The sequence below is a fragment of the Xiphophorus maculatus genome, chromosome 4, assembly GCF_002775205.1.
Source record: "Xiphophorus maculatus strain JP 163 A chromosome 4, X_maculatus-5.0-male, whole genome shotgun sequence".
Classification (NCBI taxonomy): Eukaryota; Metazoa; Chordata; class Actinopteri; order Cyprinodontiformes; family Poeciliidae; genus Xiphophorus; species Xiphophorus maculatus.
The window spans coordinates 15,143,354-15,165,471 of record NC_036446.1 but is presented as its reverse complement, the minus strand read 5'-3'; the positions used below and the strand labels follow the sequence as shown (position 1 = coordinate 15,165,471).

The window sequence follows — 22,118 nt, the reverse complement described above, 5'->3', positions numbered from 1 at the left end:
GTGCTCAAACTAAGCTAATTCCTTAAAGCCTTAGAACGTGAGTCATTACATCTCTCATACATATATTGCCCCTGAAAGCAAACACCACAGGGTGGGAAAGAGAAGAGGAGGTTGAGTCAAAAGGTAATGAAAGGATAGCAGGCTGCAGCATGCAAAGAAATCACAAAGCTTATACCATTGCAAAGACAACTGTTTATACATGTGGGGGTGTTTGGGTGTGTGTTGGCTATAAATACAGACTGTAGACAGAAAAATGACTTGAGCTCAGGAGCCATATGACTCTCTGCCCACCCTGGAAACACAAAGCTTCCTACACAGGCAGTTGCACCTTGCTGTATGCCCAACAGCTGACTCACTGACACCTCACTACCTACTCCAACCAGGCTGTGTAGTCCTCAGAGATAACAAAGGCAATGTGCTTTTAGTAAAAATGAGCTACATCTGCTCTTGATGCAACAAAGGGAAAAAGGCACCTCTTTCTGCAGTCAATTTTGAATTACCAAAAGCGCTGTGCACACCTCACATAGTGGAAAACAAAATATTAAAAGTCATTACTATGAAAAAGGGGGCATGCAATAGAACTAAGATGGAACATTTTGAATGAAAAGAAATGGGTTCTTTATAAAAGTAAAGTGCAAGACTGAATTTTCTAGGTGAAATTTTGTATTTGATATACAAGGCTAAAGCAGCGAGGACAGATAAAGGACTGAAAGATGGAAAGAGAGGTAAAGAGAAGCTGGCTCTATAGAGGTAATAAATCATCTTAGAGGTTCTGGGTCCCAGACCTCTGTGGGTTGGGGAGCAAATTGTCCAGGGACTTCTAACTGGGAGGGGTCCTTCTGATTTAGGAGCAGCAACAAAGTCGGGAATAACGGTGTAGCACAGCTTATTTAGTGCCAAGGGAAATGGAGCAAAGATTTTCCTTTTCAGAAGGCACCTAAAATATTTCCACAATTCTTTGAATGATGAACTGCTCAGACTTTTTCTAGCCGATCGTAATTTCTTATTACCTTTAAGATCAGACTTATAACAGACTTTTTAGAAGATGTGGTGGTTTTAAATCCAACAAAATATCCTACATTTCTGCATCGCTAAAAGGCATAATATGGTCCCAACTGCTCAAAGGCTTATTGTTAATGGTTTATAGCCTGATACTGGAGAGAGTTCTTAGTTTTGACAGACTTCATGGACAGGATTAAAAAGAAAATCTGATGTTTTTTAGAATTTGATGCCCCAATCGCAGATCAAAGCTGATCAAGGGAAAATGGACTGATTTCCATCTCTGGATGATTGATCAGAGAATTTCTAAAGAGAAAAACTCAGTGGCCTCCTCTAAGCGGTGCCTTAGGGTATGGCTAGAACATTCTCTTTAAAAATAATAAGAACAGGATGATGGAAAAATTTGGTTTCATCAGCAACTTTTTAAAAACCCTTAATCTTAATGCTTTGTCTGATAGGTGAATCCAAAAGGGGTGCATGGAAATCTTATGTATATCTAGTTTTTCTTATTTATAGAACTATTAGATGGGAAATCTAATAGTTGACACATTAGAAATCTACTTCCTATTAGAAATCTAATAGGAAGCCTTTTTGTGACAAACAGTCTCTTATGACAATGAACTGAAGAGTCAAGAGACACAGTGACAAGTGCATCCAAGCATATGGACTCGCACACAGCAAATTAAATGGGTCAGTTGGAGTGGCTCCTCATCACACCACCTATCTCCAGGGACAACATCAAATTTAATACAGTGGGGATACCACATGATTCATATTAGCAGTACATTCTTAATAATGGAAATCTTTTTTTCCTCCTGAAATAACTTCAAACATCCATTAGAACAAGGCAGGAATCGATCGTAGTCGCACCAGGTTTTAGCTTTACCTCGAGGTTCTTCTGCCTGTTTTGCCAGTTTACGGAGGGCTGCAGCGAATCCAGAGTGGGATGACTGGGCAGCTGGGCTTCCATTTGCTACGATGGAGCCGTTCAGAGGTGACGGGGTGAGGGGGCTGACCGTCGCCGTTGTACGGGTCGCCGTTGAGATCATTCCTAATGATGGTGACTTTGGCTCATGGCTCATGCCTAAAAACGCAAACAGAAAGAAAGGAGGGTGGGAAGTATTAATTATGTGCACAACTAAACAATAATAATAAAAAAATCTAACTTTCTTTCTTAAGTTAAACAAAAGCTACTTTGCAGATAAAAATAGCTTCCATGGAAATTAATATTAGAGGAATAATGCAGATAAACATGAGCGAGAAGTAAAAGGCATTTGGCTGTTTCCTTTGATAGAGTCAGGCAGGGCAGATTGTGATGGTGGGTGTCTGTGACAGCTGGAGAGGATGGGGATTCAGGGTCATACGTCCTACGGTCAGAGGTGGAAGGTTAGAAGGGCAGGTCGCTCTTCTTTTGCTCAAAAAAACCCCCTCAGTAGTATGCACGCATGGCCACCAGAGGCCTGCTGTCACAGTTTACACTACTGAGCATGCTCCATACCAACCTGACTTTCTCTCTCGCAGCCATAAATGTGAGAAAATTCACATCCAGTAGCAGTGGATCTCCACAACAAACATTATTTAAGAAAAAAGTCTGAGTAGAAATATTGAGGTTTTATGGTTTTATGACATTAACAGGAAGATTGAAGCTTGCGATTGAAGTTTTAAGCTAAAGATGGAACTCTTTAAGTTTCGACATAGTTTTATTCGTCATTTTTTAACAGCCCAATTCTTCCTATCTGCAAGTGTGATAAAGAAAACTGTGTCAAGGAGGCTTGCTCTGGCTGATATTGATTTCAAGGCTTCTTTAAGGTCTGGCATGCGGGTTCTGAGTAACTCAGATATTCTTTTACTAAGGAATATAACACAAAAAAGATGTTCTGTAGATTAATTGATAGAGGCATTAGTTTTAAATTCACCAGAAAAGGTAAACAGATTTTCCACATTTTTGCATCAAAGCATATGTCCCTGACCCTATCAAATTTGATCAATGTGACTGATCAGTCAGATACAAGTTTTTGATAAGAAATATATATAACTACCTTCTTCAGGCAGCTTAATTGGAATGCACAGCAACAGGTGGGGGAAGGGGATATTCTATAAACACCCAGAGGAAATTCCTGGGCACTTTCTTTTACATCTCATTAAAACTACAGTAATGGTACAATGGAGGATACCTTCCAGTATTAACACTGTAACTTTTTAAAAGGTCTGTATGAAAACTGATCCAGCATCTGCATATAAAAGACAAATATTTAAAAACAAATTCAAGAAATTAAACAATGTATTCAAATTATTTTTAATTATTTTTGACTTGTCAAAAGAAAAATGCTAGTAAATCTGAAAAAAGACCAAGTTTTGCAGCAGACAGAGGGTTGTGACAGTGTCAGGAGAGCTATCCCTTCTCTTCCTGTACATATACGATGTGTGTCAGTGTGTGTGTCTTGTAAAACGAACCATGCTGACAGCCTCTCTGTCAGTGGAATCCCTAAATGCCAGAGCGGAGCCTGATAGCCCTACGTGCTCAGGCAAAACAAGCACACACACACAAATAGGGGTGGCTCAGAGGACAATGTAAGTTCAGACAAGATCAGGTTGAGCAAGCCAGAAGTATTATCAAATCACATAGGCTGGGAATCACTCAAGAAAACCCCCCAAAATAGTGGCAAATCATCATTCACTAACAATATGACATTCATAAGAGAATAAAAAGTGGGCTGCGGGTTTATCAACAGCACAATTAGATTAGTAGGAGTTATATCTGGGTTTACCCCAGGGGTTGAGAGGGCTATAAAAAGATCATGTTCCCTCCTGAGAAGACAGCAGAAGCTCAGCACCTTGTGAGTGTTTGGACACACACACACACACACACACACACACACACACACAGTAGCAAGTCAGGAATGAGATGGTAAATAGCGTTTTGAGTTGTCCTGCTCGTAACCTCCCAGTTACCCAGTGCACTCTGAATGAACCCAGCAAACAATTAATAATGGAATCAACAATGACTACTGTCTGCAGAACAAACACAGCAGTGCTGAGTCGGTTTAACAGCCCGACTTTGTCAAGACAATGCACTTCAGGCTCCTTTCTCTTGCAAAAGAATCTGTCTGAAAAAGCCAGATACGGAAGTAGGAGAAATCTACCCTCAACTTTCTGTGACTCTAACCAGCCACAGAGTAATAAACCACACACATGAAGCCACAGCACAGACAGGCAAATGAGGGTAACAGCGAGAGAAAGATGACACAGACAAGAGCTTGATAAATGCACACATCTAGAGGTCTGGCAGCGGTTCATAAATCCCTCAGTGAGATCAAAAAGCAGATGGTGTGAGCTTCTTACTGCACAAAGAAGTGGAGCCGCCTGGATCCCCCACGGCTGCATCTTCACATCGAGCCCATCCCAGCACACGCCGGTAGACACCAACAGGACACACACCATCTTCCTGTACTCCTCTTTCTATCTTCTCTCAGCCATCCACCCGCACCCTCCCGGCCAGCCTGCCTTCCTGCCTCTCGCAGACTGTTTAAAAAGCTTATCTAACAAAGCAACACACTACACAGCTTGCCTATCTCTCCCCTCCCTGTTCAAGCTCTCTCCCCAAGTGAGAAAACAGAAATTCTTAGGCAAGCAGCTGCTGCGATGTCACATGACCTCATCCCTTCGCCCCCGCCCTCCTTCCCTCACTCCTCCTCCTCCCCTCTCAACCTATAATTCCTCAGCCATTTGTAGATAACAGACACAGGCATGCATGCCCTGCCACGGCAGAGTGGAGGAGGGGGAGGGAAGAAAAGTCAGGGGAGGGCACTCGGTCGGTCACTATATGTGACCCCATTGCCAGGGAGAATCTCACACAGAATGGGTGGTGGTGTACATAGACGTGTATGGGTGGGAGTGAATGGGTTACTTACACATGTGAACCGTCCCACATGGAGCAACAAGAAAAAAAAAAAAAGATGACATGTCTTGACCTGTGTCAAGCCTGACTGCTTGGGAAAGAAAACCTTTTGTAATAAAGCATTCTTCTCATAAACAACCCAACTCCACCTGGAAATAGCCAAGAAATGATTTCTCTCCAATTTAACACTCACCACTACTCTCAAACCAGGAAGCTATGTCAAAAATGTGGACCGGCTATCTAACGACACACAACAAAAGATACTGATACAATTCCACACCAGCCCCCTCCATCCTGATAACAATTGCTTGTGAGTGTTTGTGAGGAGGAGGGCTCAGGAAAAAGGGTGAAAGCGTAGGTTAGACTTCCGCTTCACGGGTCCTGCTGTTATTGCAGGGGTAAGAATGAGTTGTTTCTTTAGTCATTTCCTCCTTCCATCACTTTGCTGCTTTACTCAGAAGGGTGATAGAGCATGTGACTGATACAGATAGAGACACCCAGACCAGGGTTACACTGCAGACAGACACTTTAAAATACACCATCGTGCTTCACACCTTTACACCCTAATCTTAAAGAATCCTGATGGTTTGGGAGGATAGTGTCTGCTTAGTTCTTATTTAGTTGATAAAGGTCTTCATTTACAGAACATTGTCAATGTGTAAATCAACAACAACATGATTTAAGTGATTTTAATTAAAATAGAAAAGTATTTTTCCTGCTTCTTTAAAATTTTTAGTTCAATTTTGAGGTACAGTCTTCAACAAAATTACAAAATAAATATCTAAAATTTATTATCTTTCTCAAATGCTTGTAGGTTGCTTGTAGGTCAGAATGACATACTGTACCTTCCTGTTGTCATCATAACTATCTAATTCTAGATGGTTAATAAGTTCCAGCCAGCATTCTGCTGTTGAACTGACATGCAGCTCTAATGTTGGGAAGAGGTGATGAGGAGATTCTTCAATGCCTCACGCATATGAAGACAGATCCAGAAATGGCAATGTCTGGCATTTAATTACAAAGACTTTAACATCTATACAAATGTTATAATGTAACAATTATGGGATAAAATAACTTTTTAAAGCAAAGATACACCAGTGACTGCACAGTGTATTCATAGCTTTTGCTTCTACCTGATTAGTCTCTTACTGGTTTCTTTATTTTTTTCTGTCAGCTTTTGACAGTTTAGACACAATGTAGGCAAGAAAATGATAAAAAAAATAAAATAAAATAAACCCCTAGCAGTTATAACCTCCAACAATAAGAATATTACTACACACGTGAATAATGGTCCAACCCATCAAGCAACAGCAAACCTTTAATCATTTCTCTTTCAAAAGGGGAAAAGCAAGCAACACTCAAGCTAAAGCTGCCATGTCACTAGAACTAATGAGGAAATGTATGATATGATGCAGCTTATGGTGAAAAATTTCGAAGGAATTTCCATACAAGTGAGCAAACATTTAGGGTTTCAACGTCACAGGATTTATCTGTTCTTCAAGCATCCAGCAGATGGCATTGTGTTACAGTTAATCAGGCAGCTACACAGCATATGTCACAGACCTCAGAGCTACTGATACACAAAAGGAAAAACAGATTAAAAATGATACTGTTGGGGATTTTGCAAGGGACAAAGGGCAAATCCAATACCACGGCTAAAAATCCTAATGCAAAGCTCACATAAGTACGATATTTTGGATCTGAAGCCAAATGAAATAATTTCCTGGTAACCTAAGGGTTAATCAGAGGTCTTCCTGATGTAATTAACTCTTTGGGTGCTGCTACGCCCTCAGGGAAAACAAAACAAGCCGTTGAAAGAAGAAGTTAGATTACAACAGACATCGTGTAAACAGGATACACCCAAAAACGCAACACTTGGTTAATTTACACACAAACAATTTTGTGTTTCTACACACATAGGACTCCATATCAACTTCCATTCATAATAGTCACGTCATTCATGCTGAACCCAAACACTTATTCTAACCATTACCAGTTTATTCCTAGCTCTAGCCTTAGCTAAAACTCAACTGACATCATACTTCCCAACACTTACCCTAAAGAAAGGGGGTCTACCACATTAGGACCAGGTTTTGGCCCTCATGAGTCTCATCGGTCTTCAGAAGGTTAATGAATTTACCAGAGAAGGTTCTACGTCACATAAAGAAGTACAGACACACACAATAGCAAATAGATTGACTGGTAAACGGCATACAGTAAACACACAGTTTTAACACCCAGCTGGTAGAAAAGCCGATCGCTTACTCCCATTTTCAAATGCACTGACAGACACACTATGTTCCACCCTTTTGTGGTTGGAATGCAGATTACCCTCCCTCTCTCTTACACACACACACACACACACACACACACACACACACACCCGCACACACGCACACACACACACACACACACACACACAAAGCAAATCCCCCTGGCTCCTGTGTGCCTTGGCCAGTTGAGAGATAATGCAATGGCAGCTCAAGCGGGTGGTTAATCTTTAACCAGGAAGGGATTTGCCTATCAGCTTGTTAAAACTAGCAGCGCAGTGCAGCTGGCCCATCAACTCGATCCAGTCACCAGGATGGCTTGACAAAGTCTAACGCTGCACAGACCAAAGGTGCACCACCTCTAGCTACTGTGTATTGATTGCACACACACAACATAGATAAACCATTTTATAGAGGCTTAGAAAAGCACACTTTAGCTCCAATACTGAGGCGCTGCTTAGGAACAGAGCCAAGCCGGTGAGTGCCCTGCCCTCAAATGAGCAATAAAAATGTCTTGGCAATAAACTAGTTCGCGCATTGAATACTTCTGCAGCTTTGTTGCTTTGTTCCACACCTACGTCCCTGTAATTACTTTCCTCAAACACGAGACTTGATCACTGTTTTCTGATCATCCTTCCTGTAGTGTCAGAGCTGCAGTTGCCAGAATGAAAAAAAAAACAACAAAAAAAACCCACACTTACTGCTGCTTCAAATGTTATCTGAAGCATTTCTTTTCTGCCTTAAGGTCTGTGAAATACCTGTAGTCAATACAATATCAAAGAGAAAACGTGTGAAGCTGTTTTTTTAACAGAGGTAGCAGCTAAAAATGAAGGAATTACAAGATCATTCCTGTCTATGCATTAAATCAATATTAGCCTCTACTGGATTGTTAACTAAGAAACTAAAAAAGGGTCAACAAATGACGCGGTTTAAAAAACAAAAAGCGATGGGAGTATCTATGTTTTGAGGAAATACATGAATGGAAAAAAATAATAGATTTTTTAATATTAGACTAAGAGTAGCAATTGTTCAGTTCCGATCTTTGGTCTATTTGTGCCTTTCCAGACTAAACTGCTTATTTAAGTAGCTTCAGGTAACATCACACCAACATCCAACATGATGTGACGTAGCAAACACACAAACTTCTCATGATTATGTTTTAGGTCACAGTTTCTTAGCATTCAAAAAACGTGTCACTAAATGGAAAAGCATTCCTCATCCAGGAGCAGCAACTTCATGCTCTCTGCTGAAAGGAGCAAGTCACTCAGTCTCTGACTGCAGGAGGGATTTTACAGTCGGCCTGGTGAGAACATGTCAGCTAGGATGGTTGGCTGAGAATGTGCTGACAGGTGATTAAAAGGGCTGAGAAAAAGGTATTTAAGAAGTCCAGTGATCATCAAGGAAACTTCAGGCTTAAGACAGAGAAATGAAACTAAATGAGGGCGTCTAAAAATAACCAGCCAAACAGAGATGTGGATGAAACCAACTGAGCAGAACGAGATGTAACACAGGCCAAAGTCACACCTACTATAACTGACTGAATAACCACAGGAAGCACAACTTTGTGGCTGACAAAAATCAACTACTTGGGTGTCAAACTGCTGATAACTGTCACTTGCATACCAAAGCTGCAACAAAGAGTAAAGGGAATATTTTCAAGTTGTGTGGACAAATATAGGTGTTTATACTTTTTTTTGCCGATTGCTAAACAATAAAACATTTGCTGCTTTCATTTTCTAGTAACTGAATTGATTAAATTTCCTCTTTAAGATATTAATTTCTGAAAATAAATGAGCATCTTCATATAAATGTCAAAATTTTACACTAGAGTACAGCTATCCAAATATTCCACCATGAATCATACATAGCTGTAGAACAGGTTCACTGAAAAGGACAAGGAAATAATCAAATGGGAGTTTTGTGCGTTTAGCTCGGCTGGTCTTATCATGATAAATAAATAAAACGAAACTGCTAAGTGTGCACAAAGACTGATCACCTCAAACAATGGCAATCAAACAATAATGTAATCACTGGCAGGTCTACAAAAATGATGTTGAGTATGAATTTGACCCAAAAATACCAAATCTTGCATACCAACTGTACATTTAGATGTTTGTGATCATCTCAGTCCTAAGCGCACGTAGAAATACAGACGTATCCTGGGGCACTGCAGGATAAACCTGCTCTGGTAGTTCCAGCTTTGTTTGACTTCTGAGATGAGATGTCAAAGCAATCCACCCTCAGGCACTATACAATAAACGCATATCGGTGTGTGTGTGTTTGCACGGGAGTGCAAACCTTTCGAGTGCCATCTCTGTTACCCTCACACAAAAGACAAAACCCCTAATATCAGAGACATCCTGAAACAGACGCACAGTGGCTGCAAAGCGACGCCATCAAAGGAAGCAATTCCACTGGAGAATAAGGGAAAAAGCAAAAGACAGACGAAGATGCCGAGAGAAAAGTGGTGCTGTGCTTGGAGGAGATCAATCGGGTAGACAAAAGAGTTTAACCACTGTCTGAACTGTCATTATACAGTAGCCCTCCATTATGGCGCTACGCTGAAGAACAAAGTGCACCACCTCCTGACTCGACCCTCCTCTCGCTGTCCTAAATGCAGGGACAAAAAAAAAATGTCTGCAATAACCAAAAGGAGCTGTCCTCCTTCCTTTTAGCTTGTGTGAATTCAACTGACAAGTTTGTGTATGCGAATGTGCACAGCTTATTATTCATACCTCACCTCCCACTTCTTTCTTCTTCATCGTCACCCCCCACCCCACACCCACAACCTGCATGACAGCAGCTTGCAACAAAAACAGAGAATTCAAAAGACCAGCCACCATCCATCTCCCTCTTCTCACCTTCTTCCTTTCAATCCTCCAGCACAAACACAAACAGCGTAGCTACAGAGGAACGGTGTGTCTTGAGGGCAGGCACAAGCTGAGGTGACTTTCTTCGTTCCCTCCCACCCTGCTTCTGCCTAACCCACCCCAACAGGGCCATTTCCTCTGTCTGTTAATTACATATCAGCTGTGGTACGGCTCGCCGGGGCTGTGGTTGTGTGCATGTGCGTGCATGTCATCTGGGAAGTGTGTAGTTGTGTTCTCTGAGACACCGGCGTGGGCGTATGACAGAACAGTCTGGTTACGCTTCACAACGCTGCTTAGAGAGTGTGAACCCACACATGAAGAGGCACACATTCAGCCACACAAACACACATAAGAGCCTCCTGTCTGTGTCCCTGGCTCTTTGTGGTCCTTTTCCCCCTGAAGTCAAGCTGCTGCCTGGATGGCTGTGCCTTTCACAGTCCCCTTCCGAGGGGGGAGACAACAGGGCCACCACTCCCTGGAGGAGGGACTCATCTCTCACTTATCACCACAATCGCCACCATATCCTGTTTAAACTCTTTTTTTTTTCCATCAACCTTATCTGTTACAGAAGAAGAGAAAGGTGGCAGTATGATTGTTTTTTGTTTTCAAAATAAGAGGGAGAAATGACAGATGTTCCAGATCATGAACTCTACAAAGACCTGCCAAGGATCTTTGTGTGGTTTCTGCACCTGTGGTGTTCTTTGGTACACGTTACGCCACATAAACGTTAAACACACACACCTAGCCACTCATACACAGGCCAGCTTTCATGTCACACAGACCTGGTTGAATTGTACAAGTCTGCACTGCAAATCTCTCAGTGCCTGGGGACCCTACTGCATGTAACATATTTTGGTTGTTATCATCTTACAGCTCTCTCTCTCCTCCTCTCTTTGTCTCCCTCCACAGACCACCTCAGGAGATGAGCTGTGTTTCTGCTGCCTTCCCCTGCACACGTTCCTCACTTCAGCCCATCTCTCTGCTCTGTTCTCTCCTCCTCCCTGTGATATACTCGGTTAGGTTGTAGCTGCCTAATTAGCACTGCGAGTGCGCTGCATGGGCCCTGACTCCCAAGTGGCTCCACCAAATACACACACACACACACCGATAAGCACAGACACAGACGCTCACTTGACTTTCCGTTGTTGGGTCCAGTTGTTGAGAGTTACCCTATTATAATCCTGTACTTGGTATAATCGTAGTGTGTTCCTGCACATACATGCATGTGCTTGTCCAGGAGTGTGGATGCCTGATGAGTGAATCGGTTTCATGTGGGCACTTGACATTACAATGACCACATATCTCCTAATTCTTCACAAAATAATTGTTATCCTGTTAAAGATGCCAAAGAATATGCCACAGAGCGGTTTTATATTCTTATTTAGCACAAAAGCCTTAGTAGAAGTTCAACTTTGTATGATGCCAGAACTTTGCTACCCTAATCCCACAAGGTGTTTTAGCATTTCTGAGAGATAATTTGAGTTTATCAGAAGTTGACAAACTCAATTTTATGTAGTCATAAAGGGATAGAAATGGTCAGAAACAATCTTCAGGCAGGCTGTGGTATTTTAAATGATGCTTGTCTGGTACTAAAACAGGGCAGTGATTATACACATTTGACTTTTCCCCACCTTGGATTGAATTGTTTCCAGTTCTAAGATAAAGCTAAAGCACCTGCTGTGGTTTGCTGCTGCTGTAGTCCGTCAGATTAAAGGTTTGATGAGTTCTTGTGCATTCAGGGACGGATGTAAGACGTGGTTAGTTAACCCAACGTTTTCTCAGTTCAGCAGTTTCTGAAACAAAGATCGTTACATTTAAAGTAATTTAAATCCCTTTTACTCCCGTTCTGATTAAGAGTTTGAACTTCACGACATCTAGACAGCTTTATGCACTGATTTTCTGCCATATGTTTGGCTGAGTCACCTATTATGGTCAGTAATCGGACACGTATAGAGAATAAAGTGGTCAGCAAGTGTATAATAGCTTACCATATATTGCATCAAACTAGTCCTATGACATTCCTGTAACGATTGCAGTTCAATACATTGTACAGATTCACTCTAAATATAGGCAACCAAACTGATTACTATAAGATGATCTTTTCTATAAGGATCATCTTATCTTATTCTAAATTTGATTAATGCTCCATCAAGCCTATTTGCTCTCTCATCTAACATTAAAAACTGACCCGCCTATGTTTGTGGCTATGTAAGTGCAAACTTTGTTAATCTCTCATCCCAGACCTGAGGTGCTCCTTTTTTCAACGGTTTGATTTAGAGATGCACCAATCAGGTTTCACCAGATGGTGTTTGAGATAATTCTTTTTTCAAGATTGTGACGTAGCTAAAAAAAAGGTGCTGTGGGTTTAAAAAAATAAAATAAAATCATCCTCACATTATTGTCACATCATAGGTCAACATGTTTAAGTTGACCCAGAAGAAAAGATAAACTATTTTAAAAAGTAATTGATATATTTTCCTACAGAAATGTCCTTTTAAAATAACTAAATAACACCCATTTTTTAGGAAAAACATGAGGTGTTTTATAAACATTTCCTTTAAAAAGATAGAAGGATGCCAAACATCCTTCTGTCAGAACATGACCTTACTGTAAATTTCTTCTGCTTACTGAGTTATTGCATATCATGGCAGTCATCGGCAACAGCAACCGTGCGTTGCCGGTGCGTAGTCATCGGCAACGCACAGGGGAAACCCATATGGTTGATGTGAAACTGAGATAAGAGACGATGCAAATGAAAGATGTGAAGCAAAGATATAAACAGACACACACAAAAAGAGTCCAAAACAGAAGCTCTTTAGTTATGCAAATATCAGCCACATGAAGCAAGTTTAGCTGGCAACTGCAGGCCTTCTGTCAGAGCATTGACACAGCTCTGTCCAGGAACTGATTAAAACACTTGGCCACAGAAGCCCGCTTCATTTCTTCAGGCATATGACTGACCTTGCTCTCATACACAAGGAGGCAAGCTAACAAACCGACACATACAATATGACAGTCAGCTGATGTAGCAGATACCAGAGCGAGAGAGAAGCAGGGGAAACAGGAGAGACATGGAAGCAGAGACAGATAGAGGCCAAAAGAGAGATGATGATGTGATAGCAAAAGAAAAGGTGATTGTTGAAAAGTAGCCCCCTGGCACAATGCTGGGTTATAACAGAGTGTGAGACTGCAGGGCGTACAGAGACAATACTGATAAACACAAAGTATATGAGTCATGCTGAAATACATACACATACATAAAACAATTGGTAATGAAAGAAGACACACACTATTAGGGCAATAGTCAAGTATGGTCAGTATTGACCGTGTGCATGATCCGCTTATCTGCTGCTCTCATGTTGCCCGTGTTGTGTTTGTTTGGCAAGCGCTTATCAGGTTCTGGGGTATGACAACGACAACAGCAAACATGAGCTACACAAACATACAAAAATCTAAAGTTATCCAAAAAGGAGTTCTTTGGTGTGGTTGTAGCAAGACCGAGTGGTGTGAAAGGAGGCATTTTACTTTTTCAGCTTCTCTTAGGAAATTTATAGCTGAGTTAACATTGCGGAAAACAGTTTCAGGCCCACTGCTGAGAACTATGCCTTGTTTTATAAAAGAAAACTCACTGGAGAAAAAAGCTGCATGCCTCAGATGCTGTTCAAAGGATCTAGGTTTGGATGTGCTGCAAAGGAAAAAATGGACCCTACAAAGGAAGAGACACAATCAAGCAAAGTCAATGAATTGGATGTTATGTTCTGCTTCAGTATCTTGTATATGTTTGAACATCAGCTCACAACACTTGGCCATTTCAACAAATGAGAGTGAGTAAAAACAGTAGTTGTGAACCTGCCTACATGATCTATCAAAGTTTCTTTTAGGAAATGCATGAATCAACTGACTTGAGATTACAGTTAATTTTTTCCTTGACTGGCTTTAATCAGAGATCAATAGCTCAATCAAATTTCTTCAAGTCAAACATCAAACTAATGATCCAAAAATTACAAAATGTGCACTTCACTCACTTCTACATGCTGGATGCTTGAACATAAAAATGAACACTATTTCCTTTCTTGTGACTTAAGACAACAAGTATCCTAAAACTTGAGGGTCAGTCAATTATTTATTATGGAAAGAAAATATTACAAATGAACAAACAGCAATGTAATGGCACAGGAAATGTACCTGGTCCTGACACACCTGAACACTATGAATCCCAAGTCCTTGACCTCAATCTACTAGGCACTAGTCAAAACAGGACCACGTCAAAAATTACTTGACAGTTTTTGGAAGAAAAAAAAATCTGAATTAGTCAAAATCACAATTGACAGGTCAGACTTAAAAGGAAACCATAAATAAACCACAATAAGCCTGATTGGTGAATCTATTCATTTCCTGCTTCTCCAAACTATATGAAGACTATGTAGACATGCAGATGACAACCTTACAAAGAAGAGCCAAAATATAAAATTTGGTGCCAGGGTTTTGATTTAAACTAAGTCTGAACAGACGCAGACAACAATAGCAGGAGTATAAGCCAATTGTAAATTCACTTTCATGAAAGACCAGACCTTCTTTACATTTCCAAATAGGCTTATTGGCTATCAGTTTTATTTAGTTCAGTCAAGGTTGATGAAAAGCAGGTTTAGTTTGTTTTGACATCCAGACAAGACATGAAAAATGTTAAGTGGCCTTATCAGTGACATAAGAAGCAAAACATGGAAGGTGTGAAAACAAACACAAAACAATGCTCTTGAGTTCTCTAAGTTATTACAGCTATTTTTCCCTCCATTTGTTGAACTGTCTGTTTGCCTTCCCCTCAGTTAAATATTTTATGATCTATTTGTTCATCTGTCCTCATTGGTCATCACATTTACAGCTTACATTTATTTTTGTTATTCTTTTTAAACACCCAGTATGAGGATTCTTGGACACACAAATCCAATCAAATGCACCATATCATGCCTTCAACCAGAATTTAGCAGCACAAAGCACAAAGGTTTGGCTGGCAAAGCACAGCAACAGAGGGAGAGAAAAAAATGGCAGAGGTGGAGGGAGACACGCTGACCAAGAAAAACCCTCATTTTATAAACATCCTACAGTGGTTTCTCTTCCAACACACAACCAGACCACACAGAAACTCTGAGATGACACACACAGCAGCAGTGTACGCTCCCACATTTTCATACCACCTCAGGACATTGTTATAATAGTAGTCAAAGCCAAGCCTCGCCCAGTCAAACACATCCCATTCTTTCCAATTGAGAGCTATGTAAACCCATGCAAAAGTCCCTCTACAGTCTGTGCTATTCAAAGCTATCAATGTGGGCTGTTGATAAGAAAATGCAAAGTGGGTCACCTTTAACTCCAGGCTCCTTGTGTAAACAGAACAGAGAGCTGCTTGGGACTCTCCTAATCACTCTCTAAACAGAGCCAGGTGCTGCTGCCACAGACAAACTGTCACCAACACTCTGCTCGGCACAGCTGCCGTCTAGCCCCCAGACATCACAGCACCACAGGCTACCATAGCACGACGACACCTGAAAACGTGCCAGCTTCGTAAAAAGCAGCATTGCAGTGCTAAAGGTTAAAAAACCTTCAAACGTCAGATTACTAGTAAGAAACTGCACCTCTGTGCAAAATCTGCTTAATTTGTCTTACTTATACTCTCCTCATATGCAGAGCCAGCAAATGCGTGAAAGTCTGATGAGAAAGATGAGAAATTCAACTAAAATCATTTAACCCAATTCATAATTATCTGTTTTGCAGATATGCAGACGATACTTATCTTGATCTGACTTTTTGACAAAGTCCATCACTACATAAATGGAAGAAAATACCAAACTCCTGTACGTTGACTTTCCCAGAAGCTGTATCGCTCAATACAATAACGAGCCACAGCAGACAAACACTGCTGCTTCAAGGTAGCAGTGATATTAGAGATGCACAAATCTGGCTTTTCCAGACTAACACTGATTTCCTGTATTCTTTAAAGTCTGATGTGCAGGTTCAGTTTTATTTTTTAAACCCAAAGGTCTATAAACGCATGAGGAGAAATGTGCTGCAGGTTCCTAAATAAGAGGAGTAGATTTAAATCTAATAAATAAGAACATACAAGAATATCTCCATTTAAATATAGTCAAATTTGTTGGTTGACGTGTTTATTAACTCAAACTGGTAGTAGAAAAATATCTAAACTTTCAGTAACCTGTCAGAGCGTAACAAGAGAAAACAGGCAATTTCAATTTCTTTGCACAGATTGATGCATATCTAGGTGACCTGAAGCTGTGGGGCTTCATGTTGTTTAAAAACAAGCATGCGAAATATTGTGAGTGAGCCCCTGAATCTTGAGTTAAATTGACAAATAGACATAGTTAAACTACATCTGTGAGGAAGACTGTGACTCAGGCCTTGGATCATGACGAATCCATAAGACTGACTCATGATCTTCCAACAAAAATCCCCAAACTTAAAAAGAGCACATCGATGTTTTTCATATAAGAGACAGGACAGGACAAGAGTTTGACATGAGATGATATTCAATAAATCGGCCAGTTACAATGTAGGCAGAAGTTAGACTATATGTTTCAAAGATTTGCAGATGTAATTTCTACTGTATGATCAAGTGATCATGTTCTAAAATTAGGCCAAGATTCATGAATGTCTAAAGAAGGTAATAACTTTGCTGCAGAGAGAAGTTATATTATTATTCTTGATTAAAATACAATTTAAGACTGTTGGCCTTTAAGATATGCTGCAAATAGCATGGAATAAAAAGTAGTGATAAAATATGCAGAATAAAACAAACAAGCCTGTAATGTTTCAAACATGCTAATCTAAAGTTGGTTCACATTGCCTAGGGAATCACAAAAGGTTACAAAGTTACCACAACTGCAAAGTTGTGGCAAAGGTACAGGTAATTCAAGTGGTATCAAAATTATCAACAAACCAATTTATGAAACTGCCCCAACTGTCACATTATATCATCAGCAGTAGCACACTGATTAAAACAAGAGAGCTTTGTAGGTTTACTTACACCTTTCATGTATGTTGGCAGCTTTGATACATTTAATAATTCAGAAACTTAATAGAATGTGATTAAACGGTGATGTTTGTCCAAGCATATGAAAAATTTGGATTTAAAATGCAGTGTTTGTGTATGTAAATAAAGCTGGAAACTCAACCCCAACTACATGAATCCACAAAATCACAACTTGAGACTTCCATTTCAAGCATACAACAAACAATTCCAACAAAATATCATGAATACATAAATAAAGCTGGTAGAAAACTGTAGTTTGTTTCCTCAAACTGATTAAACGGCTTCCACTTACTTTTCTAAAGACCGTTTTAGATGCTTTCAGTTTCCAGAACAATGCTGATCAAAGAAATCACCCTGTTGGTGTAGTGTAAGATGCCAGGTTCAGTGTTTTTTAACATATGAGGAACTTCCTGTGTGAAAGAAAACAAAATAATCTAGCAGTGCCACCGGATGACTTCTGTGGCAAAGGGGAGAGCTAATGTCTAATTTTGACCTCAGCTGCAAATAAATCATGACATGTTTTCATAAAGTTCTTCATACCACACATACGTGTCAATAACTGCCTAACATATCTTAGGAAAAACTGAAATTCACACTGAAACGCCACAAACTGCTAAATGACAACAGAAGGCTCATTTGATAAAAATAATGCATGTATGTTATATATGTGTATATTTAGAGCATGTTAAAATATTCTAATGTTGAACTCATACTTGGAACGAATGAAACAGGAAATCGCTGTGTACTGTCAGCATTAAAGGTGTCTCCTCATTACTTATTAATTCATCTATAATGTGTCTTTCTGTACCTCACCCTTCTGAGCAAAAGGAGGATATAAAATTATTTAAGGTACATTTACAAAATGATAGATAAAATCAGAGCACAAAATGCCATCGGGTATTACAGAAAGGAGGATGAAAATAGGACGCTGTGATAGGTATTTTGTTTATGCTCCAAATACTTGATGGGTGATTATGCTACTGGTTTCATTATGCCCTCAAAAATTCAGAATATCTTTCTTTATTATTTTTTGTTTCATTCCTGTTAGCAACATAGCCAGGTTTTATTGTTAAAGAATATTCTCAGCTGCTGTTTGCATGGTGCTTAGTGAAAAGTCACTACAATAACGAAAGTGACTTTTCACTAAGCAAAATGGCTTTTACAAGTCAGTCACAGTGGTTGCCACACCTTTTAATTTCTAGCCACCAAAATCAAAGATTTGTGAGATGACTTTTTTGAGAGCATACAAGTAATACTAATAAGTCAATTTAACAGGGTATTTTGACAGCACCAACCGCGTCAGATACAAATATAGTGTTTTCATTAGTGTTACTTTTAAATATAACTTGTGCGATTCTTAGCATGAATATACTTTTTATTTTTTGTTGCGTAATTTGATTTCTTCACAGAACTTTTCGATCCAATACATGCACTGATTTGCAACACAAACTCCTACTTTGGGAATGAATTAACTGGCATTTATTCCAGTGACTAAACTACATAACTTATCAAACATATAAAAATATATAAACCACTTCATTTGAAAAGCAATTTTTTTGGGGGGGCGTGTGGGGGCTTTTGGTTGCAACTTCTTACAGGTTTAAATATAAAATGATTAAAATAAATTATCCAAGCATTTCAGCATTCAACCTGACATATTTTGCAGCCCAGGCATTTGAAAGCTTGGCAACATTTGAAAGCTATTTTAATTCTCTTTAAAGTAAAAAATAATAATCATAAGACCGTTTTAATAATATTGCTAACAAACCTAATGAAATCCTACAGAAAAAGGCTCCAATTTCCACATCAGGAGGAGCTAAAACACATAAGGTTCCTCCTGGCTGCAGGAAACCTTGGTGTGCTCAGTAACGCCTGTTGCTTCGCTGCTGTTTGTAGACCGTGTTTTAAACGTGGAGTGTGTGACGAGTCTGATGAGTGGTGGGTCTCTCACTCTCGGTGTGTGTTCACTACAGAAGCAGCTGTTGAACGCGCCTGCGGCTCTAAAGAAGTGAAGGAGCGCGTGGGAAGTGATTCAACACGGTCCACCTGCCACGCGCACGCGCCTGACACACACTCACAAAACACACACATACACACACACGCCTTCTACCCCCAGGGTCAAACCCCGCATCCTGGGAGCACCAAATGGTCAAAACGTGTCACTGTAACAGTCAGTCACAATTACGCTGAGGAAATGCCCCTGTCCGTCTCCTCTGTGGGAGCACCTCAGACCAGACAATTTTAATGGAGCCAGCCTGACTGGAGTCTCCGCGCTACCAAGAAGACAAACAATACAGTTTTTACGCGAACACGCGCAGACAGTTAAAGGCGAAAAAACACTCCTTTGGGCTGGTGCTTCACATATAAATTGGCACAGTTCACCGGCAACATTGTTACAAGTTAATTTGAAGGGTGGGGGTCGCCCGCTATTCTTTCTAACCCCCTTTTGGTTGTTGTGCGCTTTTAAACACGACCACATGAAAACTCTCAGCGCTAAAACAGACAAAATGTGAAATATAAACATGTAAATGGTCACCTGAAGGCACCGGAGCGGCTCTTTCTTTCTTTTTTATCGCTTCTCTTTCTTTCACACGTCAGAGCGCGCGCGCGACAAGGGCTCATGCACCGACCTTCGGAAACACACACACCCGTTTCCTCGATATAGTAATGACTTCCTCAACAAAACCCCCGCCGTATGCTCGCTCGTTCACACGAACAACCTCCAACCTCCAAAACACAACCCAAGTAACAAGATTTACACAGAATCACTCACCGCAAACAAATATGGGGTTATTCCGCCGGTGTTCATAAATTAGACAAAAATAATAATAATCATAACAAAAATTCTCCTGTTAATAGTCAAACGCTCGGATCCATCTGCCCCGCGTCGAGAGCAACCACTCGGCACTTATTGTTGTCACGCAAGAAGCTCCAACGCCCAGCGAGGCCACAGGGACTGAGTAGAGCGCAGCAGACCGCCGAGGAAAGGAGAAGAGAGGCGGCCGGCTGCTGGGAGCCGGGAGGTGGAGCTTCCGCTCCGGCGGGGGCCGGACACTCATGGGAGACAAGACGAGTCGGTGGACGGAGCGGGCTCTGGGGGGAGGGTGGGGGGCAGGGTTGAAGCACCTGCTGCCCCTCCCCAGACCACAGGGCTCTCCCCGCATCATTTTATTCACAAAATGCCTCACCCATGTCAAGCCAGAAAGAAAAGAGACACTTCTTGGACATTTAAATAAAGAAATCTAAGTTTAGGCCTTCCTTCATCTACTAATGACGAATGACAGGAAACATAAGAAATTAATTTTTCACATTCACCAAGCGTGGTGAATTATTTAAAAGTGCATGTGTGTTCTACTGATGTTTATACAGGCAACATTAATTATTTGTGTTTATGTCCTCATCTTTTATGCTTTGCTTATTTTATGCTTTTTCAACACGCAGGCAGTGCCAACCTAAAGCATACCAGCAGAAATTACAACAGTGAGTTTGGACGATTTTTATTTATTATATTGTAATACAGTTGTAATTAAAGTTATGCTCCCTCAAATCAAAGACGTACAGCTGTGTTCTGTCTGTAAACAAGAGTGTCCGTTTTTTGACGTCCAGTCTATGGTTTAACCTTATCTTGCTACAAATAATTGAATTTCAAACCAACAATCCAGCTATCAACTGTGATCAATACCATGGGATACCACAGAGTTAACGACATCTACAACAATGATGTGAGGATGACAGGAAATTACATCACTCTTGGGTTGATCCTAAAGTTGTATCCTGGTTTGTAACAGATCCTAAGGACCAACAGCCACCAATAGAGTAGTTAAAAGGAAAGCGTAGTTCTGGTAAGTGTCCACAAGGGGACAGTCTGCTATAAAAAGCACAGACTTTTCAACTGAGTCTGAACCTCTGTGTGGCTTATCAATTGTTTTCCTGTGGATTAGATAGCAGAGACTGCACAGGCTGTAAAATCAAAGCCACACTTGTAAGCACTAAATGCAGGGTTTTGTCCAAATGCCAAGGATGAAAATATAGGGATTAAGCAGGTAATGACTAGTAAGGAGGTGGGATGAAACCCTTTGTACGTTGTTTGGTGAATTTGCTAAATGCATGATGCATTGGATCAAATGTGAGCTTAATTGCATTTTGTTTGTGTCCCCTGGCCTATTAGAATTTTATGAATTTACAGCGAGCACAGCAGGAGATAGGCAAACATCATTAAACTAAGACAGCAATCCTCTTAACGCAGCACACATCCGTTTAGAACCTTCTGGTTTCTCCCAGCTTTTGTACAATATCCTTTACCTCCACTTGAACTGAGAGATGGAAAGAGCTGCAACAAGACTTTCTAAATAAAAATGGAGCTGTGAGAGCTCTGATGGACCTTCAGTATAGGCACAAATAAAATCCCCTCTTCAGTTTATGTACTCAAAGATACCAAAAATGTGGTAAGCATAAAAAAGTATTGCATACAGTTTATATTCTTGTCCAATTGTATAAATGTATGTTTCTTCTTTCATATCACAAATTGCTTACATTGTATTAGCCTTCAGTTACTTAATTAGATCTTTCTGTCAGGAATGTACGCAAAATTATCATCTCTTGCATCACAATGCAATTCATTACCACATTTTGCTGTATGAGGAGTGTCAAATCACCATGCATAAATGTGCTAATAATCTGAAATAATTATATTTTCAATTATACGTACTAATACATTTTTGAAGATACAGTGACACTAAGCTTAGCTGCCAATCCAGGAACAAACCAAGCAGAGACAAAAAGTTTCATTAAGATGTACAGTGTAGGTTTATATAATCCAAAGCGTGATTTTGCATCTGTAATTGTCCCCATTCCCTGATTTTATTGTGCAGTTTTTCCTTCTCGCTGCATATAACTGCAAGGAGTCAGCATTTAGCACGAAGCGTAATTAACATTTGACTAAAGGAGTGTGAAAACAGCTTTGAAATGCCTGGCCCATTTAGATATGGAGTGGTTAAACATTTGCCTTTTTGCCGACAGTTTCTGGCATACTTTCAAAA

The 22,118-nt window shown here is 40.4% G+C and overlaps 1 protein-coding gene across 7 annotated transcripts in view; it reads right to left on the bottom strand.

Annotated features, from left to right (window-relative positions):
- gse1 (Gse1 coiled-coil protein) overlaps nucleotides 1-22,118 on the bottom strand; it is a 187,014-nt gene that overhangs the window by 27,531 nt on the left and 137,365 nt on the right. For 3 of the 7 annotated variants that reach the window (XM_023331942.1, XM_023331946.1, XM_023331943.1), the window contains one exon: nucleotides 1,886-2,083. In XM_023331942.1, coding sequence (XP_023187710.1) covers nucleotides 1,886-2,083 — 198 coding nt within the window. Of the gene's footprint in view, nucleotides 1-1,869; nucleotides 2,084-4,341; nucleotides 4,607-19,615; nucleotides 19,665-19,852; nucleotides 20,084-22,118 lie in introns of those variants that run through there. The other 4 variants (XM_023331948.1, XM_023331945.1, XM_023331947.1 and 1 more) reach the window with 4 other exon arrangements.